Source organism: Leguminivora glycinivorella, chromosome 5 (assembly GCF_023078275.1).
Source record: "Leguminivora glycinivorella isolate SPB_JAAS2020 chromosome 5, LegGlyc_1.1, whole genome shotgun sequence".
In the NCBI taxonomy this organism is placed as follows: Eukaryota; Metazoa; Arthropoda; class Insecta; order Lepidoptera; family Tortricidae; genus Leguminivora; species Leguminivora glycinivorella.
The window spans coordinates 9,732,438-9,747,097 of NC_062975.1; the positions used below are offsets into that span (position 1 = coordinate 9,732,438).

Genomic DNA, 14,660 nt, shown 5'->3' on the forward strand with positions numbered 1-14,660 from the left:
TAAAATTAAACTAAAATACGAGTACGCAGTTCAATGGTAATAATACCAGCTGGAAAAGCTCTATAGGTTATGAATAAGGTAGTGTTTGTTGATTGTTATTTTAGGCATATATGCTTTAAAATAAGAATTGGGACCTGTAGAGAACATCCAGACATACAAAACGAAAATCGAGTCAAACCAATAGACATTTGCCGTCACTCAGGTTAATTAGGACTTCAATAATATAGTGCGTCTTTAAGTATCACACATTCTATTTTTTATTATTAATTACTTTATGTACATATCTCCAAACCAAAGTTATTTCTGCGCATTTTTTTTTCTTGGGAACCCATTTCCGTTAGCATAGGTAGTAAATATTTTCATCTTAGAACTATTGGGATCGAGACAGAGATCAACCACCAGCCAGTTGCATCAACCACATTCCTATTTTATCTATTTATTTACAAATAAATAGATAAATAAAATAGGAATGTGGAAGAAAATAGAAATCATTTATTAATGATCAATATACACCTATTGATGTGTTGCCTATAAATGATTTCTATTTTCTTCTATTTTACAGACACTCAGCATAAATGTCTATGGAACTTCTCATACAATAAAATTTCACGAATGTTTTAACGGTGACAGACGGTTTGATGCAACCGGCCCTAAATCATACAATAAAACGTGAATCTCTACGTAGGTAGTTGTACCTAATTTTTATAAAATTATGATTAATCACAAGATAATCACAATTACACTATTTAATTTCTACGGAGAAGATGTCTTTAAAATAACATAAAATACCTATAACAATAAGGTTAAAGCTAACTAGGTATATAAGGTAAATTAGAAGTACTAGCTAATATCCAATAGATGACACCCTTCTGCCACATTTATTGACAATAACATAAGATTGAAACTGACATCTAACAGGGACACTGTCGAGCACTGGTACTTTTACCTCACTTTGCTTTGAAATTAGACCAAGATAAACTATATTATTCAGGCCAAGGCATATCTCGCGCTGCTCAATTTTGTAACAAGCGCCATATTCATTTAATTTTTACGGTCATATTAATGTTCAATTACTATTGCAAAGGCTGTCGGTAGATAATATAAAAACAACGTTTTGTTTTCAAGAGGTATCAGTTGGACTACAAACTTCATACACACCTAGACATCTATATACACTAATATAATGTATTTTAAGGTAAAAAAAAGTTCTTTAACATATATTCTTATCCGACGATTGAAAAAAAAACCAGTTTGTTTCTTAGGGTTTACATTTTAGTAGGTACATCATTAGGACCAGGGAATTTAAGCGGACCCTAAAACTTGTGAACAGCCAAGGTCAATAATTTTAATTGATGGATCACAATCTCTTTGGGTATTCTCTGTTTTCTTTAGTACAATATTGTTACACATATTATATGTAAGTACTTATGGCTAAAGCTAAATATCGAAATTATCCGTTACACTACATTAATAAATGTACTTAAAGAGTAATCAATTTCTTGCTATTTTTAAAAAACATATTTTAATTGTTGTGTAGCTACGATGTTGTTTAAACGACGTAGGTAATTCATAACCAAATACAGCTAGTAAAAGGATTAGGAGAAAGCGATTTTGACTGTATATTTCTTTCCTTGAACACGTCTTGTGTTAAACACTTGGAGGCCTTGGTTATTTTTTCTTTGTGTATGACATTTATTTCAGTGTATATTTGTTTGTTAGGTTTTGTGCCTGACAGCAGTCTTGGGAGCGGTGGCGGCCCAGCATGGACATGGGCACCATGCATACTCCTCTCAGCACATCTCCAAGCACGACGGCCATCCTCATGAGGTCATCATTCACGACCACCATGGACATGAGAAGCACGTCGATTACTATGTAAGTATAACATTTTTTATAGACATTCTCAAGGTGCAGTGGGGTAATTCCGAATCATAGAAATGCTCGGGTGATTCCCAAAGGGAATCTTGATATGATGGAAATAATTTATGTGTCTTTCGAAATCACCCCACTGCTTACTAAGTTCATCAAAACTCAAAACACACAAAGCGCCCTTGACTAAGGTAAGGAAGGATAATAGATGTTTGTTTCTGTCCTCATCACACTAAAAAATCTCTTCGGCTCACAGAACTTAATTTAGATAGAAGAAACAAATTCATATATTTGTATAGGGGCATCAAATTTTGTGAAGTTGATTCTTCGTAATTTTAAATATGTCTCACATTGTTCATAATTTTTGTGTTGTTGCAATCGAGGCATTTTTTAGCAAAGCACCGGACAACTCAGTGGATTTCACTGAGTTCATTTGACACCATTAATTAGGTCAGACCCACAGATATAGGAAGTATTGTTATGCTCTTCAGACCGCTGGGCCGTCATCTTCAGTTCACATGTGATGATACTTGGCTCTGAGTATCATATATCACATGGTATTTACAGTTAATTTTTTTGTTGTAGACCCATCCAAAGTACGAGTTTGAGTATAAAGTAGACGACCATCACACCGGCGACCACAAGACGCAGCACGAGCACCGCGACGGCGACGTCGTCAAGGGCTTCTACAGCCTGCACGAGCCTGACGGTTCCATCAGGGACGTGCACTACCATGGCGATAAGCATACTGGGTAAATATATTTTTAAGCTGACATAAAGATATCAATTTAAAAATATTCCTTCGAAGTAAAACATCAAAAAACAGTTATTTGAGGCTAATTACTTACTTGTGGTGACGGGTTAAAAATTTCACCACCCCCTTTCTTCTCGTGGGTGTCGTAGAAGTCGACTGTGAAATATGGGTTTAACTGTGGCGTAGACGAGAGGCTGGCAACCTGTCACTGCAATGTCACAATTTGAATTTCTTTCAACCCCTTTTTGCCAAGAGTGGCACTGAAACTTAGTAGTTCATGTGCTCTGCCTGTCGCTTTATGGGATACAGGCGTGATTATAATTATGTATGTATGTAATTACTTAAGACGATACGGTAGGGGTCAATTCTCCATACAAACGCTCTCGACTATTTCCTCCCTGGTTTTTAAAGATAGAGCAATGATTTTTTCAACACAGATTGTTATTATTTTTATCTGTGTCGGACCGTTTTGATTTTTTTGATATTCTGCTTTTTAAAAACTCTAGAGCCAATCAAAAATTTCCAAAAACGGCTTTTTTCATTGTGGCGCAAAAACAGGTGTGATACTCAAGATTGGTAACAACTAACCAAAAAAGCTAAACGGTCCGACATAGAGTATTTATTGTTATTCAGATTCTCAAATTTCGTACCGATTGATTAAAGTTTGAAGGAGGAAAGAGTCGAGAGCGGAACCTCGATTATAAACATTTTTTTTGAAATGTCGTTTGACTGAGTTGTTCTTAATGGACATTTTTTTTCCATTTTAGCATTTTCGCTACCGTATCTTCTTAAGACCTTCGTGTTCTTGCGACGTTTTGTTAATTGTAAATATCTTCCGAATGAATTTGATCCGAATTTCAAAACTTGCAAAATCCAAATCATATATCATATGTTTCCCAAACCATCCCATAAGTAGCAGGTTGTCAGTACATAAGAACATAGCAAACCATTTAGTTTAGGTTCCATTACGAGTATTTACTATCGAGCCTCAGTCAAGTGAAGTATATCTAACATGTCTATGTTTGAATTGAGAAATTTCTGGTCAAAATATACTTAATTTTTCTTTTTTCTTTTGCAGTTTCCACGCAGACATCAAGCACAGCACACACCACATTGTTCCTGAGCACCATAATTATCACCATTAATTTATAACTACCGTGTTCTTACTGTTGATGTCTAAATCTGTGATACTTGTTATGTCGTTATGTTTTGAAAAATGAACCGTGTACTGAAATAAAGTCATATTTAATCATATTTTTGGGTTTGAATTACTATCCGATAAGTTGTTGTCAATAGGACCTAACAATTAGGTAATTCAATAACAGTATACGCCACAAGTGCGAAAAGCAGGAAAAAAGAGTGGCGATAAATTAAAACGCGACCCAAGACAATGATTTAAATCGATATGATTAGGTACGTTTTGACAACTAATTAATAAATAAAAAATAATCAATAAATATTGGGGACAACTTACACAGATCAACTTAGCCCCAAACTAAGCAAACCTTGTATTATGGGTGCTAAGCGACGATATACTTACTTAAATAGATAAACACATACTTATACAGGGTGGGGCCTGTAACAAAAGCAAAAAATTAAACTGTAGGCTATACTCCTTAAACTGACCAACATTTGTTCAGTGACTTTTAAAAATTATGAAAACTTTACTTATTTTTTTTATTTTTCATACAAAATAAATATTAGTTTCAATGTACGCCATTATTGTTGTCATTGACGTTGTCTGTCACACTTTAGACTTAACAGAATTCGCAATACATTACCTCTTAGAAAAAACTTTCAATGGTAATAAAAATCAAAATACAAGTTATTTTTAAAAGTCGCTGAACAAATGTTGATCAGTATAAGGAGAATAGCTTACAGTTTAATTTTTTGCTTTTGTTACAGGCCCCACTCTGTATACATAGAAAACATCCATGACTCAGGAACAAATATCTGTGCTCATCACACAAATAAAATGCCCTTACCGGGATTCGAACCCAGGACCGCGGCTTAGCAGGCAGGATCACTACCGACTGAGCCAGACCGGTCGTCAATTAAATCGAAACTTATGATTCGGTCTATCTGCCAAAATCAAAGGGCCTACCCGACACGCGACAGAGAGGCAACATATCGTCACTACTTTTAAAAAATCTTGTATTTTAGTCTGTCAATGAAAAGAAAATTGTAGTAAGTATGTATGGAATGCATATAGGTAGACTTACTGCGTTTTAACTTTAGGGAACACCGTGAGATACGAGATTTTTTTAAAGTAGTGACGATATTTAGCCCTTTAACCACAAAATGATCGATGTTATTAGGAGCTATGTCTACGAGTGTGACCTAAAGTAATCAATGACTCTAATTTAGGTCACCTAATTTTACTATGTCTACAAAATAATATTATACGGTGTGCAAAATGCATTTTATTTATGTTTTACATTTATTTACTGGTAATAGTACTTTAATTAGTAATTTATTTAACTGGTAATAGTACATTGTTTGACGACTGGTCTGGCGCCGTCGGTAGTGACCCTGCCTGCTGCGCCGCGGTCCCGGGTTCGAATCCCAGTAAGGGCATTTATTTGTATGATGAGCACAGATATTTGTTCCTGAGTCATGGATGTTTTCTATGTATATAAGTATTTATATATTATAGAGGTATATATCGTTGTCTGAGTACCCACAACACAAGCCTTCTTGAGCTTACCGTGGGCCTGAGTCAATCTGTGTAAGAATGTCCTATAATATTTATTTATTATTTATTTATTTATTTATTATTATTTATTATTGTGTAACAAGGCAGGTAAGGAGGACATTAAATACGAGTGTCGTGAGATATTCACGACAGCCGCAGGCTGGAGTAAATATAGACACGAGTATTTGATATCCTTACCTCCTGAGTTACACACAATGTTTTTCATCACATTTGAGAGAAAAAGTCATAAGGCAAAACCTTCAACGCAACGGTGGCGTCGCGACCAGTCGTGTATCTTCATATATATATATCAGATTATTCATATTAAATCCATTGTTATTGATAACAAACACTTTTTGAATGAAAACAAACACGAAACTCCTGCATGTAACTTAAATGCAATATTCAAAAAAGCATATAAATCATATAATTAAACTTAAATTTTACTTATTTTGCATTCATTTGAATATTTTGATCTGTTGTACTCTCCGTTGCTAGGCAACGGTGGGTGCCTCGCGTATGCTCGCGGTCAAGCGCGAGTAGAGAGCACATTGTCAGATTGTAAATTATAACAATTTATCTGAGTTAAATCTACGAAATAAATGCAAAACACACTGAAATAAATGTAAAACATAAATAAAATGCATTTTGCACACCGTATAATATTTTTATAGCTTAATAGTCACATTTTGGTTGTGCAACAAAAATCCTTGGCTGATTGAAACATCCTTTGCCTGAAGTATTGTACGGATTGTATTATTTTTTAAAACTAAATACATTATTCCCTTGGGAATAAAATAGTACATTATGCTTCAGTACACGTAGACGCAATGATACCTTTAAACAGCAAATGTGATGAAATAGTACATTGTGCAACGAGGGGAGGAAGTTGAATATTACTAACGAGAGTTAGTTAAATCGCGACGGCTTGCCGGAGCGATTTAAAGACTCGAGTTTGTAATATTCATACTCCCCGATTTACACATAATGTTTTTCATCACACTCGCAATATAAAAAATACGTAAATAGATGTTAATTTTTTTTAAGGTACTAGAAATTTCATTACTCCCTTGGGAGAACAAATTTTCTATAACTCACGCTCCGCCTGCGTGTAATAGCACATTTAGTTTGCGGGTGTGGTGAAAAAGAATTATCAGTCAGATACGAACATATCAGTCAATACTTCTTGAGCCCTTACAGCACAAGCATTTCTTTTACACACCATATACACAAAGGTAAAATATTTTATTAGGAATTCGATTTTATTTCACAAAAATGATTACATATCTACATATGTACAGTACAAGTATTAATTGCGGATTAAATATAAGTTTTTTTTAGAATTTCATTATCTTTGCTAAACGAGGGATTAGTTGACAAAAACATGAATAGCATCATAAATATATAACACTTTTTATCTTGAAGAATAGACCAGATACTTTGCTCGATAGAATAAACATCACAGAAAATGTTTTCTTTATAACACCGATCATGGTAACCCTTTTTAAATGCAATAAAAATTATAAACTTTAAATAAGCAATTTTTTTTCGTAATATACATAATTATAAACTCAAACAAAAGTATGCTATAAAAGTTTATTTACAAAATTAATAATAAGATAAATGAATGAGTATCATTTTCAACAATCATGATTTAACGATTCGTTTATTTTTTAATGATGATGATGATGGTGAGGAACGATGTGGTGGGTGCTATGCTTGACATCAGCGTGGAAACTAAAAAAATATAACAGACAATTATTGATTTATAAGGAAATAAAATGAATATACTTAGAACATCGAAGGGACTCTCACTTCTGTTATTTACAAGATTTAAGTAAATATTGAAGTAAGTTTAAATGCGTAAAATTCGAAGATTCGTTAGCATACATTTCTGAGCATAAAAAATATTTCGGTCATATGCGATAGCAAAAAACATAGTTGATTTTGCCCGAGGCAAAATAACTAGGCAGGCAAGCATGGTCGAGCGATAAATGATAAAAATCACGCCGTCCCTATCGTATTATTTGTAAGTGCCTCACGCGCTACCATGCAAGCCTGATGCTAGCACCTACTTCAGAATCTCTAATTATGTTACAGTTTTCCTTCGTTTTTTACGGAAACGTTCGTATTTGTATGCAGTGCTAGTTCAGACAGTGTCAGTAGGTGCGTCTTTTACTGAGACTGGCTGAAATTCTTTTCGCACTACGTCCCAGTGTCCATTTCAATCCATCGGTCTGTGTGTATAGTATTTTGATCGTGAATTCTCACCCGGTTTTGTGGTCGCTGTGGTAGTGCACGTGCCTGTCGGAGCCGTCGGGCTCGTGCAGGCTATAGAAACCGTGCACGGTGTCGCCCTCGCGGTGCTCGTTCTGGGTCTTGTGGTCGCCCGTGTGCTCGTCGTTCACTTTATACTCGAACTTGTATTTGGGGTGAGTCTGTAAACAATTGAGACGTTAGTGGCTAGATAGATACTAACAAACAAGGGACCCCAGGCCTCAGTTAGGGCTGGAACTGCTACCGATATATGGCGCGCACGGCATTTTAAAAAGCGACTAACGACGACTAGCTTTGTGCCTTGAGTATTTTTTACATTACAGAATTTTAATAATATTTTCGTTTATTAGTTCATGGATCAAGTATTGTAATTGATTTTTCTTACTCTAAAGATATTTTTATAATGACACAAAATTGATTATTATTGTTTATAATTTTACTCACATAATAGTCGACATGCTTCTCATGACCGTGGTGGTCTTTAATGGTCACCTCCTGAGGATGTTCATCGTGCTTGGAGATGTGCTGCGAGGAATGCGCGTGGTGTCCGTGTTGGGCTGCCGCTGCCGCAATTAGGGCACAGACACATATGACCTGACAATAACACATACACACATACAATCACGCCTGAATCCCATAAAGGGGTAGGCAGAGCACATGAAACTAATAAAGCTTCAGTGCCTTTCTTGGCAAATAAGGAGGTTGAAAGAAAACGAAACTGTGGCATTGCAGTGACAGATTGCCAGTCTCTCGCCTAAGCCACAATTACACAACAAAATATAATAAAATTATTATTATCTGACATTTATTTATTAATTAATAACAATATATTTACACGGCATTACAGACAAGCCAATACACCGAGAAATAGAGTATATACATTTTCGCTGTACACAAAATACAAATTTTATAACAAAACAAAACTTAAACAAAAATACTAGACAACCTGTCATCCATCGACTCACAAAACCTTAAACATTCATAACACACATTCGCCCATCTCCACGCAAACATGTCGCATTCAGGTGCGGATGTCAGAAGCGTATTGAGCAATGTAAGCGCACGACAGAGCGGCGAATTCTTATGCGACACCGTGCGCGTCACCGGTACTGCCAGGAGGGGGCGAGCTCGTGGTCTCAGACTGACTCTGGGCACATCCGGAACGTAGAGCCGTAAGACTCGAGCCACAAGTTCCGGGCAGTCTGACTCACCACGCAGTATGCGACAAGCGGTGGTCAGCAGTTTGTTGTTACGCCTTACTTCTAACGAGTTATATCCGAGGCATCCGAGTAAATATTTTGTTGGATAAAGAAATGGATAATATCCAAATCTTTTCTTAAACAAGAATCTCAAGAATGCCTTTTGGATCTTTTCCAGAAGTAAGGCGTAGGTGGACTCATATGGGTGCCAGATGATTGACGAAGCCTCAAGCTTGCTTCTGACCAAGGCACTGTAAACCATCCCTATAGTCCCGATGTCCCAGAAATCCTTGACACTCCGAATCACAAAGCCTAGTCTCCTAAACGAACCATCAGCAAGTGTGCGGATATGCTCGTGAAAGGTGAGACGGTCGTCGAAGACCACACCAAGATCCTTTACAGAAAAGACCCTAGTAATAACCTCAGTTCCGAGAGTATACTGTTCAAGTCGAGGTGTCGCCGAACGACTAAACGTGAAAACAGCACACTTGGACGTATTAAAAATCAGCTTATTGGTAATGCTCCAGTTCATTACTGAGGTAATATCTTCTTGAAGAGAACTACTATCCGCACTACTCTTTACTCCGTATATGAGTTTCAAATCGTCAGCATACAATAAGCATTGTGCATGCTTAACGACTGATTCTAAGTCATTGATCATAAGTCCAAATAAGAGCGGGCCAAGTATCGAGCCCTGACTGACCCCAGATCTGGTGTGATACGGAGGTGAGACGAAACACCCATGATATTATAGGAAATATTATATGTTAGTCGCTGCAACTATCATCTGCAAAGATGCTGTGGCCAATGATGATGATGGCTCTTACACAGCTTGACTGAGTCCCGTAGTAAGAACTGAAGAAGGCTAAGGTAATCTGACGACGACATGCACAATATTATAATACAAAAACTTATATGTGAAAACACGCTCATCACACAAATAAATGCCTTTACCGGGATTTGAACCCAGAAACATTGGCTGATCAGGCAGGGTCACTACCATTTCTAACTAAAAAATAATTGATATTATAAAGTTAGATTTAGGTACTTTGACGACCGCTTTAATGAAGTTAAGAATGAATAATTTGAATAACTAGTTAAAAGTATTTGTACCTTAATGTACATTGTTTTAAACAATTTCAAATCCTGATACTTCTGTATTCAAATTGTAAATGATATTGTTAACCACAAATCCATTTCTTTTATAATGTAGATAACTAGGACATTACCATTTCATTACTTTATCGGTAATTAAAACTTTCCGAATGGGGAAGCAGATTAATCGATTTCGCAAAAATATTGAAATGAAACAAAGCGTGTGTTATATTATCTTGTTGCGAACTAATTATGCAAGCTCTACTTTTTTTAAATAATCATAATAATCATAATCATAATCATTTATTGTATAATATTTTAAATATCACATGTCAATTTACAAAAAGTACAAATTTAAAATCTGAATGTCATAGGTAAGTAATACTTATCTAATCCCGAGTGACGCCCGCGTACTGGAGATGCAGTGTGGGTTGGCCCCCCACAAGGTGGACTGATGACCTGGTGAAGAAGGAGCCGGAGCTCGCTGGATGCGGGTGGCACAGGACAGGTCATTCGGGCAATCTTTAGGGGAGGCCTATGTCCAGCTGTGGACGTCTTTCGGCTCAAGATGATGATGAATCCAATCAAGTTGAAATTTGGTATATACAAGTTTGGTATATACTAGAAAACAAGCATAAAAGAAGAGTTGTTGCATTAGTAGGCCAAGCGACTGACAAACGCATTTGATGACTAGAGTAAATATGTTTCCTTTGTATTTAGTTATATTTTTCCTTTTTTATAACATTATAGATTAAATTTATAGACTACATCACTTACAGTATTTTTCGAACAAATTAAAGTAAGCTGACAAATATAATTATGTTAAGAAAGTGTACCTTACATACTTGTTTGGTAGACTAAACATATTGTAGCTGTAGACCTAATTATAGTAATTATACCTACCACTTAAGCATTGTCCTGATACTATTTTATATACCTACTTATTACGTGTGTACGAATTCCACTGAAATGTTGGCCAGTCGACCCTTTATTGTTTTTAACTATTAAATAATAGTGTGTATAGTAGTGTGACTACATCATCATAAACTTAAGAGTTAATCTCTTGTCGATGGAGTATTTTCCAGCTTTTTCTATCCTGTGCCAGCTCTTTGACACTTTGATACGACACGGCCCCTACTTTTTCTTTTATTTGGTCCATGTAGCTGCGTCTGGGCTTTCCTCGACCTCTCTTACGTCCAATCCGTCCCTCCAGAATAGTAATAAAAAAGTGGTCGTGTCGCATCAAATGTCCGATCATTTTTCCGCGTCTATTTTCAATCGTTTTCAGGATGGCTCGTCTTTCATTTACTCTTCGTAACACCTCCTCATTCGTAATCTTATCTCTCCAACTAATTCCCTCCATTCGTCTCCAGCACCACATTTCAAACACTTCCATTCTCTTCCTATCTCTTAGGGTCATTGTCCACGTTTCACATCCATAAAGGGCTATACTCCAGATGTACACCTTGATCAGAAGTTTCTTGTTTTTGCATGACATACGGGATTTCAACAATTGTCTCTTCTGGTTGAAAGCTTTTTTTGCCATAGCAATCCTCGCAACGATGTCTGGTGTGCATCTAGAGTTCTCTGTAATTAAGCTGCCTAAATATTTAAAACTATTTGCTTGTTGAATTGGCGTATTGTTGAGAACTATAGTAGGATGACTGGTTCTGCGTTTTGTAGTTGTGAGAGTTTTCGTTTTCTTAATATTTATCTTTAAGTCTAATTCGTTAAAAACTGTGTCCATGGTTATCAATAGCTGTTCTAATTGGGTTGAAGTTTCTGCAAATGCTGCGATATCGTCTGCGAATCGTATAAAATGTATTTTCTCCCCGTTAAATGCTACCCCACCCTTGTCTGTTTCTATAATTTTCCTTATAGCGTGTTCTATGTATACATTAAATATGATAGGTGAAAGTGGACATCCCTGTCGTACTCCTTGCCTAATCCTTGCATTCCCAGTTTCCTCTCCTACTTCCACCAACGCCTCCTGCTCCTTGTAAAGTTGGTAAATTATCCTTCTGTCTCTGTAGTCCACTCCTGCTTCTTTTAAGACGGCCATCATTTTTTTCCAGTTAACCTTATCGAACGCTTTTTCTAAGTCGATGAAGGCTATATGAGTGTTAAGTCCTACATCTAGTCTCCTGTCTACAACTAACCTAAGAGCTTGTATAGCCTCTCTTGTACCTTTGCATTCACGGAAACCATACTGGTCGGGGCCTAGGTAACTTTCTGATATGGGTCTGATTCGATTCTGTATTATTTTTAAGAGTATTTTACTTGCATGGGAGATTAAGCTAAGGGTTCTGTGTTCGTCACAATGTACCGTATTAGGTTTCTTGGGTAGAGCTACTATTTTACTTTGTTTAAGATCTCTTGGTAGTTGGCCTGTGATATGTATCTGTTTTGTGAGCAAGAAAATTTCATCAATGACTGCGTCACAAACTGCGAATTTAATCAGTTCAATGTGAATATTGTCAGCGCCTGCAGCTTTACCATTTTGGAGTTTCGAAATTGCTTTATCGAATTCTTCTCTGAGTATTTCTGGCCCCAACTCATTTTCCGGCACTAATTCTTCCGCTTCTAGATCAGTATCTCTCAACTCATCACCTTTATATAAACCTTCTAGATAACTGACCCACCTATTAACTATGTCTATGTTGTTTAAGAGTAAATTGCCTTCTTCATCCGCTATTGTTGTGCTTTTACTTTTATGTTTTTTATTTAAACTAGGTACTTATAATATTATATGCTTGATCTAACTTTCCTCTTCTCATAAGTATCTCTATTTTGTCACAGGTTTCTATTACATCCTTTTCTTTCTCTTCTCTGCATTTTAGTGTTATACGGTTTGTCAGTTTTTGACTACATAAAAAACAAATATTTGTTAAAATAATTTGATTTGTTCCCATAGTTGCGTATTGAATAATACTTTACGGCCATTATTAATTGAGATTGATAATATTTACCTACAATGATATTGCCTGACCATACCTGAAACGTTGCATGTAATTAAGACAGTTTACGTTTACTTAAGCAAAAAAAGTATCGCTCTTTGCATAATTAGTGTGCAAAAAGATAATAGCGTAACCACACACGCTTAGTGCCGGTTAAATAGTTTTACGAAATCGATTAATCTGCATTCTTTAAGAGAATTTTAAGTGCCAATAAAATAATGCAATGAATACGCCCCCGTTTTATATTATAAAAGAATTGGATTTCTGGTAAACAGTATCAGTTAACATTTGAAGTCAGTCGGTATCAGGAGTTCAAAAAATTGCTGAAATGCATATTAAGGTACAGTCACACATTTTAGTATTTATGCATCCTATTGGACAGAGTAGGCTAACAGGCTGGTGAATCGCCTGATGTCATAGATTGAGGTCGTCGATGGCGCGATACCATAAGAGTTTATATTTGTTACCGATCGTGGAAGATGAAAGTACGAAGATGTTGTAAGAAGATAGAAGTACTCTCATTTCAGAAGTATAATTATCAGTTCCGAAATCACACCTTTCCGTGAATACGATCCCTCATTTAAAACAGATTACATTAAGGGCCACTTGCACCAACGAAAATGGGGGTTAACCTGAGGGTTAACCCACCATTTTATATGGAGTTTGACAGCTGACAGTCCACTTACCCTGAGTTAAGTGGTTGGTGCAAGTGGGCCTAAGAAGTGTTTTTCATTGACAGGTCGTTTGTGTGTTGGCCCTGATCGCAATGGCGACTGCTCAGCATGGTCACCACGCGCATTCCTCGCAGCACATCTCCAAGCACGATGAACATCCTCAGGAGGTGACCATCAAAGACCATCACGGACACGAAAAGCATGTGGACTACTACGTGAGTCAAATTGTATTTCATTTCAAAAGTATTATTACCTATTTTAATATATGCTTCACGAATCAGAAGGACCGATCTATTAGAATTTTGTTAGAATTACTGACGCAATCGTCCTTAACTCCCTATTTAGGTGAACTTTTCAGTGTCGGGAAGCCACATTTATCTTTTCAGTTACAGAAGACTTGAACTTTTTTGTATATTTATACAGACTCACCCTAAATACAAGTTTGAGTATAAAGTGAACGACGAGCACACGGGCGACCACAAGATCCAGAACGAGCACCGCGAGGGAGACACCGTGCACGGCTTCTACAGCCTGCACGAGCCCGACGGCTCCGACAGGCACGTGCACTACCACAGCGACCACAAAACCGGGTGAGAATTTATCACTCCTCCCATGAGAATTCTGAGTCATAGTACTACTTTTAAACTCAAGCCGGCATTCCCATAAGAGGTAAAACTGTTGTTCAGTTACACCATGAAAAAAACTTGTCTAGTACTCGAATTTAAAGCCGGTGTACAAGTTTGTCCCTCAGTTGTTGAATCTGTTGATTATTGTAATAGTGACATATTGCTAGCATATCACCACAATGGACCACATATCCGACCGTCGACTTCTACTAAATCCACGGGAGGAAAAGAGAGTGTTGAAATTGACCTGTCATCACAATGTGGGTTCATATTAACAAGACATATTCATGTTTATTTTTGGTTTGCAGTTTCCACGCCGACGTCAAGCACAGCACTCACCACATCGTTCCTCATCATCATCATTAAACATAAAAGGACAATATTGTTACATACCTGTTTTTGTTGTTATCTATTGTTGTTATGATATTAAATGTTTCGATTTTACCCACCAACAAATTTTATTTGATATCTGCCCTCCTTCACTTCTTCAGTCACTCCATGAAAATAAATTGAG

The 14,660-nt window shown here is 36.6% G+C and overlaps 2 protein-coding genes across 2 annotated transcripts; one reads left to right on the forward strand and one right to left on the reverse strand.

Moving 5' to 3' along the window:
• Positions 1 to 1,123: 1,123 nt before the first annotated feature.
• Positions 1,124 to 14,114, forward strand: LOC125226241 (histidine-rich glycoprotein-like). The gene is made up of 6 exons (XM_048130160.1): positions 1,124 to 1,195; positions 1,720 to 1,875; positions 2,455 to 2,621; positions 3,702 to 3,738; positions 13,586 to 13,735; positions 13,944 to 14,114. Exons 1-6 carry the CDS (start codon positions 1,184 to 1,186, stop codon positions 14,112 to 14,114), a joined length of 693 nt encoding a protein of 230 aa, XP_047986117.1. The 5' UTR covers positions 1,124 to 1,183.
• Positions 7,586 to 9,937, reverse strand: LOC125226237 (cuticle protein 19-like). The gene is made up of 3 exons (XM_048130157.1): positions 9,908 to 9,937; positions 8,040 to 8,189; positions 7,586 to 7,756 (listed from the first exon to the last, which is right to left on the reverse strand). The coding sequence occupies exons 1-3, from the start codon at positions 9,917 to 9,919 to the stop codon at positions 7,586 to 7,588; spliced, it is 333 nt and encodes a 110-aa protein (XP_047986114.1). The 5' UTR covers positions 9,920 to 9,937.
• Positions 14,115 to 14,660: the final 546 nt, after the last annotated feature.